Genomic DNA, 25711 nt, shown 5'->3' on the forward strand with positions numbered 1-25711 from the left:
TTTTCTTTTTGTTTTATGTCCCATTCCAAGTAATTAAGAGCAACGGTGCACATTGCAAACCTTGCACAATTTACACCCAAAATGTGTGTCCTGAATGTGATCACACCCCGTGCTAAGCACTGTGATGAGGAAGACCTGGACTGAGATTATTGGAGATTTTTTATTGAAGCTAAGTAAAAAGATTATTAGAGACTACTTCCAGAGTTTCGGAAACTTTAGAATGTGTCTCCTGATGATTGTGTGCGCAACTAAAGATATTTCTAACTTGATGTAAGAAAGCATTGTTAAATTGGAATAACTCAAGATTGCAGCACATCAATAGCGAGCCAGTCTGGGGCCAATAGGAGCTATGAGAACCATTCCACCCCAGTGTCACACAAATTGCCAGTGGAACCATATTTATTTAAAACAATTTTGCAGTGCACAACACAATTTGGAGCACCTCTGAGCCATTAAATGCTTAAAATGTAAGCACTATGACTAAACTCAGTGTTGCTCAGCATAATTTTGTTCATACACGGAGCACATAACTACTGATGGGGACATCCAGGCTCGAAGCTTCTGAACCTGCAGATTTCGCTTAGATATTAGGAGTAGCAATCAACCTGCTGCAAATCTAAACTAAGAAACTTTCAAGAAAGTCCATTCCTGCAAACACTGTTGGCCAAAGTTCCTGGTTGCAACTGAATGAGAGGCTTCACATGGCACTGAAATATGGGTTGGGCAGAGGGTTGGGTCTTAAAGCTCATTCCTGAACTTCGGGCCGGACCCTGCCATTTTCTTTTGGTAGTCTTCCTCGAATCGTTCGTTTTGGGCTACAGTAAAGTGGTTCTTCCAATCTCCAGCGATCCCTGTGGAGGTGGCGAGAAATAGAATAATATGGTAATATCAGGGACATCAGATAAGAGACCACATGGTTCATCGCTTGACGCATAAATATAATTCATTATTATATAACTCAAAAGTACTCTTTTTCACTGTTTGAAAAGTGTAAGAAATTTTACATTATTGGAATCAAATTAATACTTTTTAACACAGAATAACAATTTGGCACATATTAAAATTGTTCTTAGTGGCTAAAATTGTCTGAAATACTCTGCCCTTCCTCAATATTTAATTTATGCTCATGTGAAGTGAATAAGCTATTGAAAAGCTTTTATATATGAAAAATGTGCAGATACTATGGGATGATTGTACAGTAGCTAAGCAACATTTCATTTACCAGAGTCTAAAACTGAATCAATAAGGGATGATGATGCAAATACATTTGATTTTGCGGTTCGCACCAAACTATAAAATAAATGACAATGGTTTCTTTTCAATGGAGGAAATGCATTGGACCTATGTAGGATACCTCTGCAATTGTATCGTGTGCAATTGGATGTACACTTTATTACAATGTGCTTTTGTTATCAGAACTCTTTGCCATGGTATAAGTAGGCTAAAGATCAGGCTTTTTCTCTACTTGCTGAGTACTGGAAACTTATTTGACGTTTGGGTGAAAGTTATTATTTGTGTGCCAGGAAATTTTATTTTTCAGAGAGTAATGTGGAGATATAGCTTTTTTCCAGCTAACCTACGCATACATATATCCATATACAGTTCAAACTCTGCTCTACATGTAAACAGGACTCCGGTGATTTCGAGCAACTTCTCAATCGCTAGCTGAAACTTCAGAGATTTAAGAAACTGATTGAACATATAGCTATTGTATATGGTAAAATACCTTTCACATTTCAAACCTGCATTCTCTACTACAGTGACCTGTAGCAAAGATTTGTCTTTGTATCAGTTTCTTCTATCTTCAAAAACAACAAAGTGACATTCTTCTTCGTCTTTTAAGGCTATTCAATAGCCGTTCCTACATTTGCTATCTATAGACAAGAAATCTTGCCACTGTCAGGAAAAAAAACCTGAAATGGCTTCAAGTTCAAAGTCAATGAATGGTATGGCTGAGTCTGAATGAAGATGAGTGGGAGGCCCCTTCTGACAGGCATAGATGACTGAAGTTAATTATACACTTTTTATGTATTTTTTACTCAGTATAACATGCTAGAATAAGATAGGTGTAGATTCCACAAGTAATCTATGAAGACATTCTCATGCATGATTGTTCTTTATATTGATAATATACGTTTGAATGCTAAAGGAAATTAAGAAGTGCTACTTAATTAATATCCACATCTAAATAATTTACATTTTATAAATTGGTGTTTCAGTTTTATTAAGAAGGAAGGCAGACTGAGTTGGCCTAGCGGAAATAGACTCTCTCACTCGAAGGTTAATTGGATCTCTTAAGCTAGCGCAGTAACCCACTGAGCCTCCTTAGTAACAGGAGAGAAGCATAGGGTTTATAAGAAGCTACATCTTCAGAGCATTAGTCAGGGACTCCCACTTGTCCTCCTAAGTTCACTCCAGTGGGCATGGCAATCTGGTTTACTCTCTTCTTTCCCAGACCAGGTCACTCAGTCATATCTCTGAAGTCCCAGAATACCGTTAGAACTCTTCACCTGCAGAAACTGCGTTCAGAGTTCATTCCAAGCCCTAGTGCAAAATATTTTACCTCATGAGAATCCATTCCAGCAAGCACCAGAAAACCAACGTCTCCTCCACAAGGGAATGAATACTGACCCATTCCTTGAGGAATAGGAATCCAGTTCAGGTTCTACTACTCCTGGAGGCAGCTTCAGGAGCCCACTCCAGAGAGGCCAGAAATGCTGCTATGGTTTTCAGCTTGTCCATGGTACTGCACTAAAGTGTGAAGCCGCAAAGGTTTTTCTTCTCCTTACCTTTGTGAAGGTCTACAAAAAACTTTGGAACTTCATGTAGTTACATGTTTATGCTTTCTGCCTATTTCTGTAAAAATATTAACTTTTGCAACAATTATAGGTGTGAAAGATGGGAATTCTGTACACATCTGCCATTACAAAGTAAAAGTCTACAAAAGGTACACTTGTAAACAATATTCTGCATACATTATCCTTTACAGCTGGGTTTAATTAGCCCGAAAATGTTCTCAGTGTGTGCATAATCTCGTAATGTGCAGGAAAGCTTTTCATGGGTAAAACGAAACGTAAAACAGGGAGACAGCGCAAATGGTGAAAAGCAGAAACTTTGAAAACATTTCCTGGAATAAAAAATTACACACCGCTTGAGGACAAAGACATCCAGGCCCAGAACTGTTCCTACTCCTGTAGGGACAGCAGCAAGAATACATTCCAGGTGGCTCAGAAATCAAATACTGGTTTATCTTTTACAGGGTCCAAAGTTTAAGTTCATTCAAAGTAGAAAATAAATTAATTTCTGATTCTTTTTTAACTCTCCAGACAGACTTTTCCCTGACTCCATATCAGGGAGCACACCGATCTTGGTTGTTTTCTCTTCCAGAGGGTTACAGGCAGAGAATGAAAATATAAAAACAATTGTCTCCCACGAGTAGAACAAGAATCTTCCTCAACAGCTAGAAAAGATATTGCTGTACTACATATTTTTTGGCCCTGTAGGAGAGTAGGATCTGCACTTATGTTGCCCCCACTTTTTTCTGATGTATACACTGGTTTCTGGCTATAGTCTGGCTGGGTCCCTGGTAATCAGGGCCCCAGTCTCTCTGTTCTCTCTAAACAACTTGGAGTGCATATTAGATGCACTAGTGATTGGATACTGTGGTACCTTATGAGCCCCTAGTATATGGTACCCTAGGTACCAAGGGCATAGGTACTTCACAGGCCTACCAGGGGCTGAAGCATGTATTATGCCACCCCTGGGAAGCAGACTAAATCTGACACCACAGGCCTGCTACTGCAGCCTGGGTGAGGTAGTGTTAGCACTCCTCACTGAGGTATAGGTTCCTATATCTCACCATACACACACATATAAACCTATCAGTCACCCCTAAGGCAGGCCCTATCAATCCCGAGGGCAGGGTGCTTGGTTTACAATGTGAGGGGGTGCCTCTGCCTGAGCAGGGTCCCTCTGCAGCTGGCAGGGTCTATTCCTTGTGGCTGTTTGTTGATGCGGTTAAACCATATACTCTTAAGTGCATTATAAATGCTAACTTTGGAATGACTGCATCAAAACATGTCGTGATTGGTGTCAAACAACTTGGAATCATACCCCCACATCAGTCCATGATGTGGGAGCATGATCCCACCCTTCTAGAGGGGACAACATGTGCCTACTGTGGTAACACGGTAGAAATCTGAAAGAGCACTGGCATCACAAAATGGATGGCACCAGCACAGACACTGGGCTGCCCTCCTGCTGCTGACTGAAACTCGCAGTGGAGGAGGCCCAACAATAGGCATCCTGTCACAGGGAGGTGTCACCACCTTCCAGACAGGATTTAGTGGATTGGGGCTGGGTGGGTGCACTCCTAGAGTGCTTTGAAGTCCTTCACTGGGGGAGCAGTAGGCTCCTCGTGCATAGGCCAGCTCAAACCGGTTCAGGGGCTACCTGTCCCTGCTCTGGCAAGAAACTGGACAAAGGGAAGTGGGTGTAACCACCCCCTACACTGACCCTCCCAGAGGAGTGGTCATAGAGCTAGTCCCTCCCCTATCTTCAGTATAAGATAGGAAACCTTGCCATTGCAAAGTAGATAAGCCTGGATGATGCTTTACAAGAAGTATCCTGGTCCTTCGACGTTCCACTACCTTTGGAAGATGGAAGAATCTCCCTTGAAGTCAAGGAGTGACTCCCCTGCTTAGCAGGCACTAAAACTTGAATCAATGGTCGCAAACTTTCCCGCTCCTGGTGGAGTACGAAGTCCCTGCAGCCCCGGAAGTGGATTTCCTGACTTCTCGATGGCCATTGTGTGTCCCCAGCAGAGCTGAGGCGAGTGGACCCCACGAGTGACGAGGAACCGCAATACCTGGGAACTGTGCACTATTGTCGAGTGCAACCCCTTCATGACGTTCTACGAACTTGTGCTTTGGACCACTTGTAGCCCAAGCCTCCAGCAGGTTTTGCAGCGAAAATCAGAGGCCTACCCCATCCCGAGTGACTGTGGGCTTCTGTGAAGCATTTCCTCAAGAGGCGTCTTTGCGATCACTTGCCCGTTGGCTTGTGGGTCCCCCGAAGACTTTCTTATCAACTAAAAGGGCTCCCCTGGTTGCTCCAGGCCTGCCCTCACTCACTGTCGCTGGGTGAGTCTCTCAGACCTTGGTGGTCTGCACCATTGACTAAATTTACTTTCCATGAGACTTGCTGTTGCCAAGGCTTGTTGGCTCCAATTCGGTTGCCGACACCGCAGTCAGCTGCAGACGTTGTGGGACACTCTGAATCCAGCTGCTGGTCATCGTCGATCTCTCCTTGACCTCGTGAGCGAAGAGTTAAAACACCCTTGATCACCTGAAATCACCCGACATCCGTGGGCATCCATCTTCCTGGCCCCGGGTCACTGGCAAGTGACTGTGAACACTGTCCCTTCAATTTTCAGGTCATCTGCATCTAGAATCCAGCCTTGGATTCCACCGGATACTTCTTCAGTCTTCGCAAGCAGCAAATCTTCTTTGGTCTCCATAGAAAACAGCGACGCGACCCGACACCAAAAGACACCTATGCACCCGGCTTCCCTGGGTGAGGTAACTCGTGCACTCCGGTGCCCTAGTGTGTGTTGGCCCTCGAATTACTTACCTTGTAAGTGGCTTGCTTGTAGACTTCCTCGAAGTACCCTAAAACTTTCAAACTCAAACCGCGACTTGCTCCATTGTAATCAATAGGGAACCCGCGGCTGTGTTCACACACTGCATGCGTCTCCCGTGGGTCTGTTACTTACCTGCTTTCACTGCAGTAGTGAAGCCCCAGCGATTCTACTGGCCCTAGGCCTTGTCATTCTGCAAGTCAACTTTCCTAAACCTCTTTTTTAGTATATGGTCTGGTACGCCCCTAGGGCCCCAGCCATATTTGTGCTTAACTTATTGTGAAACGTTGATATTTGAATGTGTTCCTGGCTTCTAATCTCATAAAGAGATTAGTAGAGTGTATCTAGAAGTAAATACATATATATTTGATATATATACCTGTGTGGTGTCCTTTCATTTGGTAATTCAAGAGATTATAAGGTAAAAAAAGCTGCTTTACATTCCTCTGAGGCTTAGCCTGAAGGCTGCTCTCCACAGCTACCACTAGGATAGCTTTCTTTAAAAGATTGTCTTAAACCTATCTACCATAAGAGTCGAATTGGACTGGTGCAAGGTGGCCACTATAACTAGTGACCAGCATATGCCAGGCCAACTTCTCACAGGCCCCTTCTGTCTAAGTCCTACTGTGCCGGCGTCACCTAAAGGCTGTGCTTAACTAAAAGTAAGTGTCTGTCATCGAGACAGGCTTGAACTAATGAGTGTGAACAATACGTCTTGTGATTCGGTTGTGGTGTGCGGAAAAGTGATTTTGGTTCTTATGTGTATTCTATGTCAGCTGGTTGCGAATTTCTTATAATGAGGAGTTAGGCTTGTAAAATTCCACCAAAACCCTGTGCAAAGGAGATTAGTAGGCCTTTAGTTCAGCAGGGATGCAAGCGCCTCTACCAGAATTTACTAAATAACTTAATTTAGGTGTGGTGTGATTCACTATATCATTTTCCCAGTATCCCCCAGTCTTTGAACTTCAACCTTTATAGGCGGGATAGTGTGTTTTCCTAGAGAAAGAGAATCTGAAAGAATGCTGGATCTGGTGAAGATCCACCAGCAACCTGTTTGACGGTGATCTGTGTGAGGGGACATGCCGATCTGGTATCACAAGGGTCACTATAGATGAAGTAAAAATAAGAGAAAGAGCAACACTTCAAGACATCCTCACCTTTCCTCATGAATGGCGAGATAGTGTGGTTCATGATGTGCTTGGGTGTCAATGAGTAATTGGCCATTGGGTTTGACTTCATCTCTTGGAAGCTTGTGAGGTGAACGATCTTCTCCAGAGCTTCCTCGCTGATGTTCTTCTCCAAGAATTGCAGAATCCTCCGGATCTCACGCTTTGGGTCCTGTGGGGTTGGGGAAGACAGATGGACATGTTGCTTTCAGGGTAGCAGACAGAAACCAGGGTTTGGGAAAGATCAATCATGAGAGCACATCTCCAGTCTCACCTCTTTCATGTCTTCATAGAAGAGATAGAGGATTCGGCAGTTGTTTTGTTTCTCCCACCATCCTTTCACGTGGTCATACCAGGAGCCAAAGACAACTGCATGGGACCAAAGGCAGGGCATGAATTGGAGACATTGAGAGACAGTTAAACAGAAAAAGGCACCTTCCAAAAATGCTAGCAAAACAGAAAGCAAGAGCCGCATGCCAATGTCAAATTACAGCACATGGCATAACAAAAGCACATTAGTAGAGATAAGTGGAGGAAGAGAAATGTGCACAGAGAACGAAATAAGTGAGGGATGGGAAGGCATAAGAAAATTGATGGGTAAATTATAAGGGAGTATAATGAGGAAAGAGTTAGCAAATAAGTCAAGGGGAGGTCAGTAGTGAGGATGTCAGAAGGACAGTGACTTTCACAAGTAAGAGGAGGCAATGAAGTAAGGAAAACTACATAGCACCCATTGAGGGTACGTTGTAATAGCAGACACCAATCAACAAGGGCACTATAGTTACATAGTAAATTCAGGTGAATTTTTTTAATTTTAATTTTTTTTAAAAATTTTAATTGGTCAGGTAACTTCCTCTTTTGAAATATTATCACATCTTGGCAAGGCGGCCAAATAATCACTAACCTTCTACGCCTGCACGGGTTGTAGTGATCAATTGATGGCTACAAATGTATGTCAGTTGTTTCTAATTCATCTTTCTGTGCTGTTTATTGTCAGTATCCTTTACTTAAAAACACAGAAAATACATTCGTTCTAAATGTAAACTTTGGCCCCCCACTCCTCATCACACATCATGAAGAGGGACCAGACTTTTGTAAATATTACTGCCTGGCCTGTGTTAGATAGGATTGTGTGGGATGCTGTTAAATTCCAAATTCATGGACCCACTGAGGGTATTAATGTTCCAAATGTTCTTCGAGTTTCAATGGGTGATGTAGTGAAACAAAACATCCGCTCTGATGATTGGGATGTTCAGGCCATAGAGGCACTGTTTTCTGATTTGAAATATTATACCGCATTTGATGCTGAAGATTTGTATTGGGACACTGCTAATTATGGGGAACTGTTTTGCTATCAACATTATGGCAATCATTTCCTACATAAAGCCAATACGTTTCGAAATTTTGTAAATTATACGCAATGGGAACATTGTCGGACGCCAATGCAAGGCAGCTCCAATACATTGGTGAACAAATTTGCTTATTTTACTGATTTCAGTGTTTCAAAACCTGCCGCTTTTTATTTTAAAGTGGCAGTAGAAGCTTCCTCGAAGGTTTGGCTGACACACACTAAATTATTGTATTCCAAATCCTTTATGGATGAATTGGCTATCGAGGGGTATGACCTGTGGAAAGCTACTATTGATGTTAAATCTGTTTGGGGTTCCAAGAAATGGCAGGTGCAAGGGACTGAGGCTCTGCATCGTGCTTGCCTTATCCCAAACCACCTATTATTTTTGAATTCTACTATTTTTCAGACCACCTGCTTTGGATTGGCTACTTCTAAAAAGCTGAATTCCCCCTCTATTCCAGATCTGGGTGCTTATCCAAATTGGGATAATCATACAGATCTGTCCCTTGCTGCGTTGCAGTCATACATTGCTAATACATCCTTCAATATTTCCAAATTACATTCGGAAGGATGGTTAACTTGGCAGACAAGCTCAGATTCCTGTCAACATCATTTTCTGGGTCTACAACCTGGGTATACGCAGGTTCGCGTAGACCCCCGCTTTGAATCTTCTCATTCTGTTACTACCTACTCTGTAGGGAAGTTATGCCAATCTTGGCTGCAACATTCCACCTTAGCATCTGTTAAACTTCATTGATCTAAATTAAATGACAAAATAGATTTGAATGATTTTGTTAAGGGTCCTGTAGGTGGCAGGTCCAAAAGGTGGTTGTATGCTGTTTATAACGAAGTTTGGAAATTGTCTCAAATTGAAGCGGCTTCCAGATTAAGAGCCATTGATCAGGCCAATTTGGAAAAAGTTCTGGCTGTTATCGATAATAGCATTAACACCCTTTCTTCCAGAATTTACACATTAGATAATATTGTTTCATCTGTTGTTGATATTGTGCAGGATGATATGTCTGTTTTGTATCATGGTCAAAATCAATTACGTTCTATAATGCAGTTTGTATGGACTTTGCCAACGTTAAAGGCTGGGAAAATCCCCTGGGACTACATGAATACTTCATCTTTATTCCTTCCCTTTAATCTAATTGCGAAACAACAATTCATGTCCATGAAAGATGGAACATACTCATTACTGCATATTGAAAAGTTAGAACCTTTGCCTTACTCTGTGGCCGAATTGAGCTCTGCTGTGTGGCTTATACACGGGTAAATCACATTACCATTTCCTTTGTTTAAATTCAGTTTGTGCATGAAACATTATGCCCTAGGCAGATATGAACCGTTGGGTACTGCTTTCCTGCATGAGGTTTGGTCACTCCCATTTACATACAGGTGCATGAGAGAAGGTAAAGAAGTTTATTTGAAGGGTGAGGAATGCACTTCCACACCTGATCACTCTGTAGTCTGTAGGCACATCCAATTGCATGGCGCGTGCAATGTGCTAGCACCTAATTTGGCATGCGTCCTGAAAGGTATTCCGGTGCCAGCTATTACACCCTCTTTCACGTTGCTAGCTAACGGTAGTTACTTGCTTTTAAATAACTTGGCTTGCTGCGGGATGCTAGTGGGAATTCCCTACATTGTGACTGTATCACAGAGAGTAGTCTGCTGTAAAAATGTCCTTTTCCCACCCCCGCATGGGCGGCTGGATGTATCCATCTGGCCTTCCATTCCAACCTTGAAAGCAGAGTTCAACAAGATGAGCAGAATAAGGGCTCTATTGTCTCAAAAAGAAGTCGCTCTGACTTCTTCCCGTGAAACATTTTTCCTTCACGTAGCAAACACCCGCACAGAGGTGCATGCGCTCTTAAATACTATAAACTAAACTATATTTAATGCCTCGTCAACAACTGGCTTGGCGCATTTTTTCAAAATTGTGGGCTCCGGCCTCGTGACCTCCTTCCAAACTATTTTTGCTGTGATTCCGGCATTTTTTCATTCGATTTTTTCCAGCGTCTTTGGCGGGCTCCCGTTGATTCTCGCCCTCACTGCTGGTGTGCTGTTGTTGGTTTGCTTACTGCGCAATGGCTGCACAATTTGTGTCACACAACAGCCTGTCGCGGCTGCTCCATCTTCGTAACCGGATGCTTGAATATTATGGAACATTACCACTGGAAACCCTGAACATAGCCTATGGATTGTCCTTCCGGTTTTCCTACTTTACTTGCGTACAACCTGTTTTTCATTGCCTAGATTGTCCTTTCGAATGGGCTCTGGATTTGTGCTTGTCGAACTCGGTGTCTCCTGCCCCGAATTATGACCGACTGATGAGTCCCTTAGTGGCTCATGAGTTGGACTGTTCTGGTGTCAGGATTATGGCCTGTGGAGCGGCACATGGAGTCCTAGGGAATTGGGACATCGGTACGGCAGCGTACAACTTCTTGGCAGGAAGTTAACTTGAAGAACACGCCAGTTGTCCTCTGATTGTGCTAGAGGCCCCAGTTGTCGAGGAACATGCATGTTCGTTTACCTTGTTAGACTGGATGGCAGAAACTTTTACAGACCGTAACAATGACTTCCTCTTGGAAGCTGTCGCTACTTACTGTGCTTACACGCTGATGGATTAACTTGGATGTTGTCCAACTTTCTGTGTGCGACCCACACACACATTTTTATTTTTTGGATTCGACATTTGGGCTCGCTGAGCCTTTGCAAGATGTTACGATTTTCCGTTTCCTTTTTTTCCCTTCATTCTTTTTGGTTTTGTTTTTTTTTCTTCTTCGAACTATCACTTCCCTTTATTTGGATTTCCAATACATGCACTTGGTTCCGCTCTGTCGCACTTGAACTCTGCGTTCTTTTAATTGTATCCCTAATAGGTCATGGTCCGATCAAGGGAGGGTGTAGTGGAGGCCGCGTTTTAGATAGGTACATTGCTATGTTAGCATAAGCGCCTTAGATGTTAGAAACGCCATCTTGCCACTTTTGCTGCTTTTGCACACAACACTGCAGGTACATGTTATTTTTTGAAAACTGCTTGAATGCCTTTTCTTCACATGAGAACTGTCTGTTGTTCACATCCCTAGACGTGCACTGCGACCTTGGTCTGAACATTGTGTGCAGAAACAGTCTGAGCCACCAAACAATGTATGTTTTTGAGCTCAGGTTGATCGGCTCACGCTCTAGCCATAACACGCACACAGCTGCAAATATCTGAAAGTCGAGAGCCTTTAATATTGCAGTTTGCATGCATTAGACATTCATTCTGGAGAAGAACTTTTCCAGGCGCAGAGCAAAGCTGATCCTGTGATGTGATTCACCTAAGCTGATCGTTACGGTATGGGGTTCCACATTCAAACCTAGAGACCTTCTATTAGTATAATAATACTAGCTCACTAGTGAAGGGAGGGTGGTTGTATTCCACTGTAATTTGTATTATGATTTCTCCCTTCATCTTCTATGGTATTGTAACAATGCTGATGGTTTTAATTTTAATCATTTGTCTGCTTATGTTAGCCAAAGTACTGCATCTTAGGACACGTAGTTTATAAAATAAACATTTTAAACTTTACTGTGTCTCTGATTACTCTTGTTGTGGACTGATATGAGAATAATAACAAACAGGTATTTCTGATTCCCACCATTCCTGAGAGTACTCTAAGTTGCTTGTTCTGGGTTGTCTATACATTGGGAGCTCCGAGAGGATACAGAGGACGAATGGGACACTGATGCTAGTCGGATTGGGGTTCTGGGTACTGAGGTGAGTTTTTGGTATACCGCAATTCACTGAGGTCCTGGTTTCCTGCGCATAGTTCTGTGCATGAGCAGAATCACTGCAACATATCCTTCTAGTAGATCACACTGCAAGCCCATGGTCGCCTTTCTGCAGCTGGAACCTTTTAAATTACTCTTTTCTTCAGTAAGAGTGAGCCATATCATTTTTTTTATTAAATCTCTTTTTGGCATCTTCAAGGTACAGAAATTAAAATTAGGCGTCCTCTGGCAGTACTAAATAGTAGTTACAACTTACACAGTATTCCTTCACAGACAGCACAACCATTCGTCCAATCACTAGACTGTACACAAACACCCCAATGTTTCAAAATTCATCAGCATTTGGGGTGAATTGAGAGCAGTGAGTTTATGGTGGACAGGCGTAGACGCGTTTCGAAGGTTTAGTAATAGTTGGACCTGCTGATGAATTTTGAAACATTGGGGTGTACAGTCTTTGGTAGTGGTTGTGGTACCTAATAACAGAAATGTAATGTCTTTATCATCTCTCGTGTTGTGTTTCTAAAGAAAATTTTGTGAAATTGTTATTTTTAGTGCTTGATACTTGTTTCTCAGATGAAATGTTTTTAATTTTGTATTTCAATTTTAATAAAGTCAGCTTATCAGTGCATCAATTGTAAGTTTCTGTGCCAACACGTAGACCATTGGTATTTACAGTGATACCCTTGAGTGAATGCGTAATAGTGATTGGACAAATGGTTGTGTTGTCTGTGAAGGAATACTGTGTAAGTTGTAACTACAATTTAGTATTTCCAGAGGACGCCTAATTTAGAATTTCTGTTTGAATCCTAGTCCTTTGGGTCTCAAAGGGTCCCTCTCTTTTTTAAGAAATCTTCAAGGTACAAACAAAGACATGATAGGCCACAATAGGTCTTGGAAATGAAGGAGGAATGCAATCAAGCAACATTACAAGAAAGCAAGGGTCTCAGAGAACTACAATGATTGGGGATTCATGCTTAAGCTGATACATCCAAGCATTATGTAAGAAGCTAATACCATTAGAGATCACCAATATCATCAACAAAAATAAACAATATTGGCTAGTATGTAGGAGGAACCTCCCCATTGGCATAGAGAGAGTAATGAGGAGGTTACAGGAAACATAGTACACATTAACAGCGTTCAGGTGTGCTGAGGTGGGTGAGAAAGTTTATTGTGTATTGTATATGGGGAGCAACACCTTGCTGTGCACAGCAGTCCAGCAGTTATGCCTCAGGGGGGGGGAGAGGACGGCTAGGGGAGAGATACTTGAGATCAACAGGGAGGGTGGTGAAGAAGAAGAAGAAGTGCAATTTGTCAAAGAACTTCTGCACATGTGTCCCAGAGCGTGATGCCCCGCGCCCCATGAGGCAGACGATATAACACTTGCCTTTGCGACTGCCCATTTATGTCATCCCAAACCATACAGAGACTTCTGGCGGCTGAGCCACTTTCCAAGACATAGCTTTTAGCCATTTAAATAATGCTGACGCTAATTCTGCCATTTAAAAGCAATGCTTAGAGCGTTTCACATGTTTAGTGATCTCCAAGAAACACAATTCTGGATCCAGAGAAAGCTGTAAATCAAACACTGCAGAAATAAGCTCCATTACCTGGGTCCAGGCTCCGAACAGAGGTTGTAGAAATGTGGCATCTGTATATCTGCCCCTAGGGCAAATGGAAAGAGTTACTGGAAACATCGCATGGAGGCGATGGGGAGAGAGGTGTGTTTGATGGAGGTAGTTGAATTGTGTGAATTTAAGGCGGGTGCTACGGGATACCCACTTGTTTTTGCCTGAAGCCATTGTCCAGTGTTTGTCTGAGAAAACTGTGCCCAAGTCCGTCTCCCATCTTGTCTTGCCTTTGGGTGTCTGGCACACACCTGGTGCTAGAAGGAGAGAGCGATGTCATTTGTGTCTCTTGGGGTATTTTCCCTGGGTGTTTACATTTGGTTTGGTTTCATAGTTGGTTGCGGAATCTCAATCTTTTACTGGGTTCAAGAAGGGGAAGAAACAACCATGGAGGTGGGTTAAAGGGGGAAATATTTGATCTAAATTAGGTTTTGAAATCCTGCCTCCTTGACATGGCTAAATATCATTAAGGTACCGAATGGTAAGTGCACAAATCACAGGTATCTGCAAATGAGCTCTTTAGACATATCAAAATGGGTGAATAACATTTTCTTTTTGTTTTATGTCCCATTCCAAGTAATTAAGAGCAACGGTGCACATTGCAAACCTTGCACAATTTACACCCAAAATGTGTGTCCTGAATGTGATCACACCCCGTGCTAAGCACTGTGATGAGGAAGACCTGGACTGAGATTATTGGAGATTTTTTATTGAAGCTAAGTAAAAAGATTATTAGAGACTACTTCCAGAGTTTCGGAAACTTTAGAATGTGTCTCCTGATGATTGTGTGCGCAACTAAAGATATTTCTAACTTGATGTAAGAAAGCATTGTTAAATTGGAATAACTCAAGATTGCAGCACATCAATAGCGAGCCAGTCTGGGGCCAATAGGAGCTATGAGAACCATTCCACCCCAGTGTCACACAAATTGCCAGTGGAACCATATTTATTTAAAACAATTTTGCAGTGCACAACACAATTTGGAGCACCTCTGAGCCATTAAATGCTTAAAATGTAAGCACTATGACTAAACTCAGTGTTGCTCAGCATAATTTTGTTCATACACGGAGCACATAACTACTGATGGGGACATCCAGGCTCGAAGCTTCTGAACCTGCAGATTTCGCTTAGATATTAGGAGTAGCAATCAACCTGCTGCAAATCTAAACTAAGAAACTTTCAAGAAAGTCCATTCCTGCAAACACTGTTGGCCAAAGTTCCTGGTTGCAACTGAATGAGAGGCTTCACATGGCACTGAAATATGGGTTGGGCAGAGGGTTGGGTCTTAAAGCTCATTCCTGAACTTCGGGCCGGACCCTGCCATTTTCTTTTGGTAGTCTTCCTCGAATCGTTCGTTTTGGGCTACAGTAAAGTGGTTCTTCCAATCTCCAGCGATCCCTGTGGAGGTGGCGAGAAATAGAATAATATGGTAATATCAGGGACATCAGATAAGAGACCACATGGTTCATCGCTTGACGCATAAATATAATTCATTATTATATAACTCAAAAGTACTCTTTTTCACTGTTTGAAAAGTGTAAGAAATTTTACATTATTGGAATCAAATTAATACTTTTTAACACAGAATAACAATTTGGCACATATTAAAATTGTTCTTAGTGGCTAAAATTGTCTGAAATACTCTGCCCTTCCTCAATATTTAATTTATGCTCATGTGAAGTGAATAAGCTATTGAAAAGCTTTTATATATGAAAAATGTGCAGATACTATGGGATGATTGTACAGTAGCTAAGCAACATTTCATTTACCAGAGTCTAAAACTGAATCAATAAGGGATGATGATGCAAATACATTTGATTTTGCGGTTCGCACCAAACTATAAAATAAATGACAATGGTTTCTTTTCAATGGAGGAAATGCATTGGACCTATGTAGGATACCTCTGCAATTGTATCGTGTGCAATTGGATGTACACTTTATTACAATGTGCTTTTGTTATCAGAACTCTTTGCCATGGTATAAGTAGGCTAAAGATCAGGCTTTTTCTCTACTTGCTGAGTACTGGAAACTTATTTGACGTTTGGGTGAAAGTTATTATTTGTGTGCCAGGAAATTTTATTTTTCAGAGAGTAATGTGGAGATATAGCTTTTTTCCAGCTAACCTACGCATACATATATCCATATACAGTTCAAACTCTGCTCTACATGTAAACAGGACTCCGGTGATTTCGAGCAACTTCTCAATCGCTAGCTGAAACTTCAGAGATTTAAGAAACTGATTGAACATATAGCTATTGTATATGGTAAAATACCTTTCACATTTCAAACCTGCATTCTCTACTACAGTGACCTGTAGCAAAGATTTGTCTTTGTATCAGTTTCTTCTATCTTCAAAAACAACAAAGTGACATTCTTCTTCGTCTTTTAAGGCTATTCAATAGCCGTTCCTACATTTGCTATCTATAGACAAGAAATCTTGCCACTGTCAGGAAAAAAAACCTGAAATGGCTTCAAGTTCAAAGTCAATGAATGGTATGGCTGAGTCTGAATGAAGATGAGTGGGAGGCCCCTTCTGACAGGCATAGATGACTGAAGTTAATTATACACTTTTTATGTATTTTTTACTCAGTATAACATGCTAGAATAAGATAGGTGTAGATTCCACAAGTAATCTATGAAGACATTCTCATGCATGATTGTTCTTTATATTGATAATATACGTTTGAATGCTAAAGGAAATTAAGAAGTGCTACTTAATTAATATCCACATCTAAATAATTTACATTTTATAAATTGGTGTTTCAGTTTTATTAAGAAGGAAGGCAGACTGAGTTGGCCTAGCGGAAATAGACTCTCTCACTCGAAGGTTAATTGGATCTCTTAAGCTAGCGCAGTAACCCACTGAGCCTCCTTAGTAACAGGAGAGAAGCATAGGGTTTATAAGAAGCTACATCTTCAGAGCATTAGTCAGGGACTCCCACTTGTCCTCCTAAGTTCACTCCAGTGGGCATGGCAATCTGGTTTACTCTCTTCTTTCCCAGACCAGGTCACTCAGTCATATCTCTGAAGTCCCAGAATACCGTTAGAACTCTTCACCTGCAGAAACTGCGTTCAGAGTTCATTCCAAGCCCTAGTGCAAAATATTTTACCTCATGAGAATCCATTCCAGCAAGCACCAGAAAACCAACGTCTCCTCCACAAGGGAATGAATACTGACCCATTCCTTGAGGAATAGGAATCCAGTTCAGGTTCTACTACTCCTGGAGGCAGCTTCAGGAGCCCACTCCAGAGAGGCCAGAAATGCTGCTATGGTTTTCAGCTTGTCCATGGTACTGCACTAAAGTGTGAAGCCGCAAAGGTTTTTCTTCTCCTTACCTTTGTGAAGGTCTACAAAAAACTTTGGAACTTCATGTAGTTACATGTTTATGCTTTCTGCCTATTTCTGTAAAAATATTAACTTTTGCAACAATTATAGGTGTGAAAGATGGGAATTCTGTACACATCTGCCATTACAAAGTAAAAGTCTACAAAAGGTACACTTGTAAACAATATTCTGCATACATTATCCTTTACAGCTGGGTTTAATTAGCCCGAAAATGTTCTCAGTGTGTGCATAATCTCGTAATGTGCAGGAAAGCTTTTCATGGGTAAAACGAAACGTAAAACAGGGAGACAGCGCAAATGGTGAAAAGCAGAAACTTTGAAAACATTTCCTGGAATAAAAAATTACACACCGCTTGAGGACAAAGACATCCAGGCCCAGAACTGTTCCTACTCCTGTAGGGACAGCAGCAAGAATACATTCCAGGTGGCTCAGAAATCAAATACTGGTTTATCTTTTACAGGGTCCAAAGTTTAAGTTCATTCAAAGTAGAAAATAAATTAATTTCTGATTCTTTTTTAACTCTCCAGACAGACTTTTCCCTGACTCCATATCAGGGAGCACACCGATCTTGGTTGTTTTCTCTTCCAGAGGGTTACAGGCAGAGAATGAAAATATAAAAACAATTGTCTCCCACGAGTAGAACAAGAATCTTCCTCAACAGCTAGAAAAGATATTGCTGTACTACATATTTTTTGGCCCTGTAGGAGAGTAGGATCTGCACTTATGTTGCCCCCACTTTTTTCTGATGTATACACTGGTTTCTGGCTATAGTCTGGCTGGGTCCCTGGTAATCAGGGCCCCAGTCTCTCTGTTCTCTCTAAACAACTTGGAGTGCATATTAGATGCACTAGTGATTGGATACTGTGGTACCTTATGAGCCCCTAGTATATGGTACCCTAGGTACCAAGGGCATAGGTACTTCACAGGCCTACCAGGGGCTGAAGCATGTATTATGCCACCCCTGGGAAGCAGACTAAATCTGACACCACAGGCCTGCTACTGCAGCCTGGGTGAGGTAGTGTTAGCACTCCTCACTGAGGTATAGGTTCCTATATCTCACCATACACACACATATAAACCTATCAGTCACCCCTAAGGCAGGCCCTATCAATCCCGAGGGCAGGGTGCTTGGTTTACAATGTGAGGGGGTGCCTCTGCCTGAGCAGGGTCCCTCTGCAGCTGGCAGGGTCTATTCCTTGTGGCTGTTTGTTGATGCGGTTAAACCATATACTCTTAAGTGCATTATAAATGCTAACTTTGGAATGACTGCATCAAAACATGTCGTGATTGGTGTCAAACAACTTGGAATCATACCCCCACATCAGTCCATGATGTGGGAGCATGATCCCACCCTTCTAGAGGGGACAACATGTGCCTACTGTGGTAACACGGTAGAAATCTGAAAGAGCACTGGCATCACAAAATGGATGGCACCAGCACAGACACTGGGCTGCCCTCCTGCTGCTGACTGAAACTCGCAGTGGAGGAGGCCCAACAATAGGCATCCTGTCACAGGGAGGTGTCACCACCTTCCAGACAGGATTTAGTGGATTGGGGCTGGGTGGGTGCACTCCTAGAGTGCTTTGAAGTCCTTCACTGGGGGAGCAGTAGGCTCCTCGTGCATAGGCCAGCTCAAACCGGTTCAGGGGCTACCTGTCCCTGCTCTGGCAAGAAACTGGACAAAGGGAAGTGGGTGTAACCACCCCCTACACTGACCCTCCCAGAGGAGTGGTCATAGAGCTAGTCCCTCCCCTATCTTCAGTATAAGATAGGAAACCTTGCCATTGCAAAGTAGATAAGCCTGGATGATGCTTTACAAGAAGTATCCTGGTCCTTCGACGTTCCACTACCTTTGGAAGATGGAAGAATCTCCCTTGAAGTCAAGGAGTGACTCCCCTGCTTAGCAGGCACTAAAACTTGAATCAATGGTCGCAAACTTTCCCGCTCCTGGTGGAGTACGAAGTCCCTGCAGCCCCGGAAGTGGATTTCCTGACTTCTCGATGGCCATTGTGTGTCCCCAGCAGAGCTGAGGCGAGTGGACCCCACGAGTGACGAGGAACCGCAATACCTGGGAACTGTGCACTATTGTCGAGTGCAACCCCTTCATGACGTTCTACGAACTTGTGCTTTGGACCACTTGTAGCCCAAGCCTCCAGCAGGTTTTGCAGCGAAAATCAGAGGCCTACCCCATCCCGAGTGACTGTGGGCTTCTGTGAAGCATTTCCTCAAGAGGCGTCTTTGCGATCACTTGCCCGTTGGCTTGTGGGTCCCCCGAAGACTTTCTTATCAACTAAAAGGGCTCCCCTGGTTGCTCCAGGCCTGCCCTCACTCACTGTCGCTGGGTGAGTCTCTCAGACCTTGGTGGTCTGCACCATTGACTAAATTTACTTTCCATGAGACTTGCTGTTGCCAAGGCTTGTTGGCTCCAATTCGGTTGCCGACACCGCAGTCAGCTGCAGACGTTGTGGGACACTCTGAATCCAGCTGCTGGTCATCGTCGATCTCTCCTTGACCTCGTGAGCGAAGAGTTAAAACACCCTTGATCACCTGAAATCACCCGACATCCGTGGGCATCCATCTTCCTGGCCCCGGGTCACTGGCAAGTGACTGTGAACACTGTCCCTTCAATTTTCAGGTCATCTGCATCTAGAATCCAGCCTTGGATTCCACCGGATACTTCTTCAGTCTTCGCAAGCAGCAAATCTTCTTTGGTCTCCATAGAAAACAGCGACGCGACCCGACACCAAAAGACACCTATGCACCCGGCTTCCCTGGGTGAGGTAACTCGTGCACTCCGGTGCCCTAGTGTGTGTTGGCCCTCGAATTACTTACCTTGTAAGTGGCTTGCTTGTAGACTTCCTCGAAGTACCCTAAAACTTTCAAACTCAAACCGCGACTTGCTCCATTGTAATCAATAGGGAACCCGCGGCTGTGTTCACACACTGCATGCGTCTCCCGTGGGTCTGTTACTTACCTGCTTTCACTGCAGTAGTGAAGCCCCAGCGATTCTACTGGCCCTAGGCCTTGTCATTCTGCAAGTCAACTTTCCTAAACCTCTTTTTTAGTATATGGTCTGGTACGCCCCTAGGGCCCCAGCCATATTTGTGCTTAACTTATTGTGAAACGTTGATATTTGAATGTGTTCCTGGCTTCTAATCTCATAAAGAGATTAGTAGAGTGTATCTAGAAGTAAATACATATATATTTGATATATATACCTGTGTGGTGTCCTTTCATTTGGTAATTCAAGAGATTATAAGGTAAAAAAAGCTGCTTTACATTCCTCTGAGGCTTAGCCTGAAGGCTGCTCTCCACAGCTACCACTAGGATAGCTTTCTTTAAAAGATTGTCTTAAACCTATCTACCATAAGAGTCGAATTGGACTGGTGCAAGGTGGCCACTATAACTAGTGACCAGCATATGCCAGGCCAACTTCTCACAGGCCCCTTCTGTCTAAGTCCTACTGTGCCGGCGTCACCTAAAGGCTGTGCTTAACTAAAAGTAAGTGTCTGTCATCGAGACAGGCTTGAACTAATGAGTGTGAACAATACGTCTTGTGATTCGGTTGTGGTGTGCGGAAAAGTGATTTTGGTTCTTATGTGTATTCTATGTCAGCTGGTTGCGAATTTCTTATAATGAGGAGTTAGGCTTGTAAAATTCCACCAAAACCCTGTGCAAAGGAGATTAGTAGGCCTTTAGTTCAGCAGGGATGCAAGCGCCTCTACCAGAATTTACTAAATAACTTAATTTAGGTGTGGTGTGATTCACTATATCATTTTCCCAGTATCCCCCAGTCTTTGAACTTCAACCTTTATAGGCGGGATAGTGTGTTTTCCTAGAGAAAGAGAATCTGAAAGAATGCTGGATCTGGTGAAGATCCACCAGCAACCTGTTTGACGGTGATCTGTGTGAGGGGACATGCCGATCTGGTATCACAAGGGTCACTATAGATGAAGTAAAAATAAGAGAAAGAGCAACACTTCAAGACATCCTCACCTTTCCTCATGAATGGCGAGATAGTGTGGTTCATGATGTGCTTGGGTGTCAATGAGTAATTGGCCATTGGGTTTGACTTCATCTCTTGGAAGCTTGTGAGGTGAACGATCTTCTCCAGAGCTTCCTCGCTGATGTTCTTCTCCAAGAACTGCAGAATCCTCCGGATCTCACGCTTTGGGTCCTGTGGGGTTGGGGAAGACAGATGGACATGTTGCTTTCAGGGTAGCAGGGTAGCAGACAGAAACCAGGGTTTGGGAAAGATCAATCATGAGAGCACATCTCCAGTCTCACCTCTTTCATGTCTTCATAGAAGAGATAGAGGATTCGGCAGTTGTTTTGTTTCTCCCACCATCCTTTCACGTGGTCATACCAGGAGCCAAAGACAACTGCATGGGACCAAAGGCAGGGCATGAGGTGGAGACACTGAGAGACAGTTAAACAGAAAAAGGCACCTTCCAAAAATGCTAGCAAAACAGAAAGCAAGAGCCGCATGCCAATGTCAAATTACAGCACATGGCATAACAAAAGCACATTATTAGAGATAAGTGGAGGAAGAGAAATGTGCACAGAGAACGAAATAAGTGAGGGATGGGAAGGCATAAGAAAATTGATGGGTAAATTATAAGGGAGTATAATGAGGAAAGAGTTAGCAAATAAGTCAAGGGGAGGTCAGTAGTGAGGATGTGAGAAGGACAGTGACTTTCACAAGTAAGAGGAGGCAATGAAGTAAGGAAAACTACATAGCACCCATTGAGGGTACGTCGTAATAGCAGACACCAATCAACAAGGGCACTATAGTTACATAGTAAATTCAGGTGAATTTTTTTAATTTTAATTTTTTTAATTGGTCATGTAACTTCCTCTTTTGAAATATTATCACATCTTGGCAAGGCGGCCATATAATCACTAACCTTCTACGCCTGCACGGGTTGTAGTGATCAATTGATGGCTACAAATGTATGTCAGTTGTTTCGAATTCATCTTTCTGTGCTGGTTATTGTCAGTAGCCTTTACTTTAAAACACGGAAAATACATTCGTTCTAAATGTACTTGACAAAAGAATAGAAGAAGCAAAGCATTGAAAATTTAAAGCAAGGGAAACCAAAATGTAAGTTGAAATATACCCATTTTGCAGCACTGGAATTTATTTTAGGGCTGTACAATTGGATTCGGAGCCATGATGTTTGTGAAGAGGGAAGTCAGGTTAGGTGCATTTTACAATGTTTGTAACTGCTGTTAACTGTGCTTTAGGTATGACAATGTTGGTGAAGGGAGGGGTGCCCCTTCATAAAATGTATTTAAAAAGATGGGATTTACTTGGAAGGTTTTCATTAGCGGAGATGAGCTAGGTAAAGCTACGGGTACAGGGAGGTAGGGAAGTTTGAATTAGGGGATTTTACCCTGTTGAATAAGAAACTACTTAAATACATGCTATTACAATTGGAGCAATTTTCTGTTCTGTGCTTTGAATTAGGTGAAACTCTGTTCGGTGGATTCAATTCAGGCAAATACCATAGAACCTACTATTCGTGCAGACTACGTCCTAAGAAAGCCATGGTTTTGGATTCAAGAGGAAATTTACAAAGGAGACAGATTTTGGGAGAAAAAGTTTGGGGACATTGAGGACTAGTTGACCAGGGGGACAGCAAGCCGCCAAGTCACTGCAAGAAGAGTGCAGAGAGGGAGAGGGTGACCTCTGACCTCAGTGTGCTTTAAAACGCCGTGGCTATTCCCTTTGCGCAGGAAAGTGAGGATTTGGCAATGGGGACTGCAAGCCCCATAAGTCACCCCTAAGGAGGGAGTAGAGAAGGAGAACATGACCCCTGACCTCGATGTGCTAGAAAGCACTTTGGCATTCCCCACTTTGTGGACGTGCACAGACTGTGCCTGGGCAAAGCTCGGGCCAAGGTCAGGCGCTTCTTCCCACATCATTGCCCGGGAAGGCTGGGTTGGGCCACTGTCCTTGGCTTCTTTTTAGGTCTCGCCTGACCCAGCGCATGCGCTGAACTGGCGAGACTTTTTGTGAGGGCTCAAAAAATGCTACCATGGCCAGCCTAGAGCTACAGTGCATGTGCGCAGGTGCGCACTTAGGGGCAGAGGCTGGCAAACCTCGTCATGCTCATTAAGCGCCCGCGATCACTTTCACTTTCGCCCGCGATCACTTTCGCGGCGCCCCTTTGATATTCTCGTTCAAAGAACATCAAAGAACATGTTGTTGTGTTAATGCTTTGCTGCCCCCGTTTGACTTACAATGTGCATTCTCTTTCTACAAACTCGATGTTTGTGTTCCTTTATTTTGAGATGCTTTTAGTATTACTGTTTTGTGACTTAAAGAACATTAAGGAAATGTTACTGTGAAACTGGACAACGTTCACAGTGTTTATTTTTGATCGCAGCGGTTGCTTCATGTCCATTGCACCATTCAGGGAGTCCTTTCGTTGGCGCTTTCATGAGGACATGATGAGGAAGCTGGAAACTTTTGGCACATTCTCTTTAAAAGCACAGCATGTTGGCGACTGGTTAATCGATTAGACCTATGTAGCGCTTTAGATTTCAAAGCGCTATGGCGGGTGCAGCAGTTAAAACTCATGAAATATGGGGTGCAACTCACAAGGAGGGGGCAGGTTTGAGTGCACATTGGCTGCAATCAAACTCTTAAGATGATGGGCTGTGTGTATCCATTATCAGCACTCAGTCTTCGCTAAGTGATCTTGTTTGTTTTGTTGTTGTGTTAATGCTTTGCTGTGCCCGTTTGACTTACAACATGCTTTCTCTTTCCACAAACTCAATGTTTGTGTTCCTTTATTTGGACATGCTTTTAGTATTACTGTCACACACACAACCACAACCACACACACAACCACAACCAGACGCACAACCACACAACCACACACACACACACACTTCACACACACAACCACATACACACACACACACACGCACACAACCACACCCACAACAACAAACCCACAACCACAAACACAACCACACACACACAACCACACACAATCCCACAACCACACATACAACCACACACACAACCACACACAACCACACAAACAAAACCACACAAACAACCACACACACACAACCCCCCAAACACCCACAACCACACACACACAACCACAACCACACACAACCAAACTCACAACCACACCCCCCACACACACACAACCACACACACACAACCACACACACAACCACAACCACACAGACAACCACAACCACACACACAACACACACAACCACATACACAACCACACACACCACCACACACACACACAACCACACACACACAACCACACACACAACCATACACAAGCACACACAACCACACACATAACCCCACACAACCACAACCACACACAACCAAACACACAGCCACACAACCACACACAACCACACACAACCACACACACAACCACATACACACACACAACACACACACACAACCACACACACAACCACACATACACAACCACACCAACAACCACACACAACCACAACCACACCCACAACCACACACACACAACCACACACAACCACACACAACCACACACACAACCACACACAACCACACACACACAAGCACACAAACAACCATACACACAACCACACACATACACACAACCACACACACACACCCACAATCACACACCCACAACCACACACACAACCACACACCACCACACACACAAACACACCTAACCACACACAAAACCCCACACACAACCCGACACACAACCCCACACACACACAACCACAATCACACATACAACCACACACCACACCCACAACCACATACACACACACACGCACACACCCACACCCATAACAACAAACACACAACCACAAACACAACCACACACACACAACCACACACAATCCCACAACCACACACACAACCACACACACAACCACCATCAACCACACACACACAACCACACACAACCACACCCACTACCACACACACACACAACCACACCCACACACACACAACCACACCCCAACCACACACACACACACAACCACAGCCACACACACAACCACACACACAACCACATACACACACACAACACACACACACAACCACACACACAACCACACATACACAACCACACCAACAACCACACACAACCACAACCACACCCACAACCACACACACACAACCACACACAACCACACACAACCACACACACAACCACACACAACCACACACACACAAGCACACAAACAACCATACACACAACCACACACATACACACAACCACACACACACACCCACAATCACACACCCACAACCACACACACAACCACACACCACCACACACACAAACACACCTAACCACACACAAAACCCCACACACAACCCGACACACAACCCCACACACACACAACCACAATCACACATACAACCACACACCACACCCACAACCACATACACACACACACGCACACACCCACACCCATAACAACAAACACACAACCACAAACACAACCACACACACACAACCACACACAATCCCACAACCACACACACAACCACACACACAACCACCATCAACCACACACACACAACCACACACAACCACACCCACTACCACACACACACACAACCACACCCACACACACAACCACACCCCAACCACACACACACACACAACCACAGCCACACACACAACCACACACACAACTGCAACCACACACACAACACACACAACCACATACACAACCACACACACACAACCACACACACACACAACCACACACACACAACCACACACACAACCACCATCAACCACA

General features: G+C 43.5%; 2 protein-coding genes across 7 annotated transcripts in view; both read right to left on the reverse strand.

The window, feature by feature from the left end:
• Positions 1-381: 381 nt before the first annotated feature.
• LOC146811888 (sulfotransferase 1C1-like) lies at positions 382-14103 on the reverse strand. The gene is made up of 5 exons (XM_085618856.1): positions 13721-14103; positions 13549-13603; positions 7079-7173; positions 6796-6976; positions 382-851 (listed from the first exon to the last, which is right to left on the reverse strand). Exons 1-5 carry the CDS (start codon positions 13844-13846, stop codon positions 739-741), a joined length of 570 nt encoding a protein of 189 aa, XP_085474982.1. The 5' UTR covers positions 13847-14103; the 3' UTR covers positions 382-738.
• A 391-nt stretch (positions 14104-14494) lies between these two features.
• The window catches only part of LOC146811889 (sulfotransferase 1 family member D1-like), a 502151-nt gene continuing 490934 nt past the window's right edge, over positions 14495-25711 (reverse strand). For all 6 annotated transcript variants that reach the window (XM_085618852.1, XM_085618849.1, XM_085618853.1 and 3 more), the window contains 3 exons: positions 21200-21294; positions 20909-21089; positions 14495-14964 (listed from right to left, as the gene is read on the reverse strand). In XM_085618852.1, the coding sequence (XP_085474978.1) occupies positions 14852-14964; positions 20909-21089; positions 21200-21294 (389 nt within the window). In that variant the 3' untranslated portion in view covers positions 14495-14851. The remainder of the gene's footprint in view (positions 14965-20908; positions 21090-21199; positions 21295-25711) is intronic.

This window comes from Triturus cristatus, chromosome 7, assembly GCF_964204655.1.
Source record: "Triturus cristatus chromosome 7, aTriCri1.1, whole genome shotgun sequence".
Lineage (NCBI taxonomy): Eukaryota > Metazoa > Chordata > Amphibia > Caudata > Salamandridae > Triturus > Triturus cristatus.

What these genes read in the sequence shown, in the direction of transcription:
- LOC146811888 (XM_085618856.1), bottom strand. Translation starts at nt 13,846, where the DNA reads ATGACATCGCTCTCTCCTTCTAGCACCAGGTGTGTGCCAGACACCCAA. An exon ending in TCTATGAAGACATGAAAGAG is followed by an intron (nt 6,977 to 7,078) that starts GTGAGACTGGAG and finishes CCAACCCCACAG; the next exon opens with GACCCAAAGCGTGAGATCCG. An exon ending in CTCGCCATTCATGAGGAAAG is followed by an intron (nt 852 to 6,795) that starts GTGAGGATGTCT and finishes CCACCTCCACAG; the next exon opens with GGATCGCTGGAGATTGGAAG.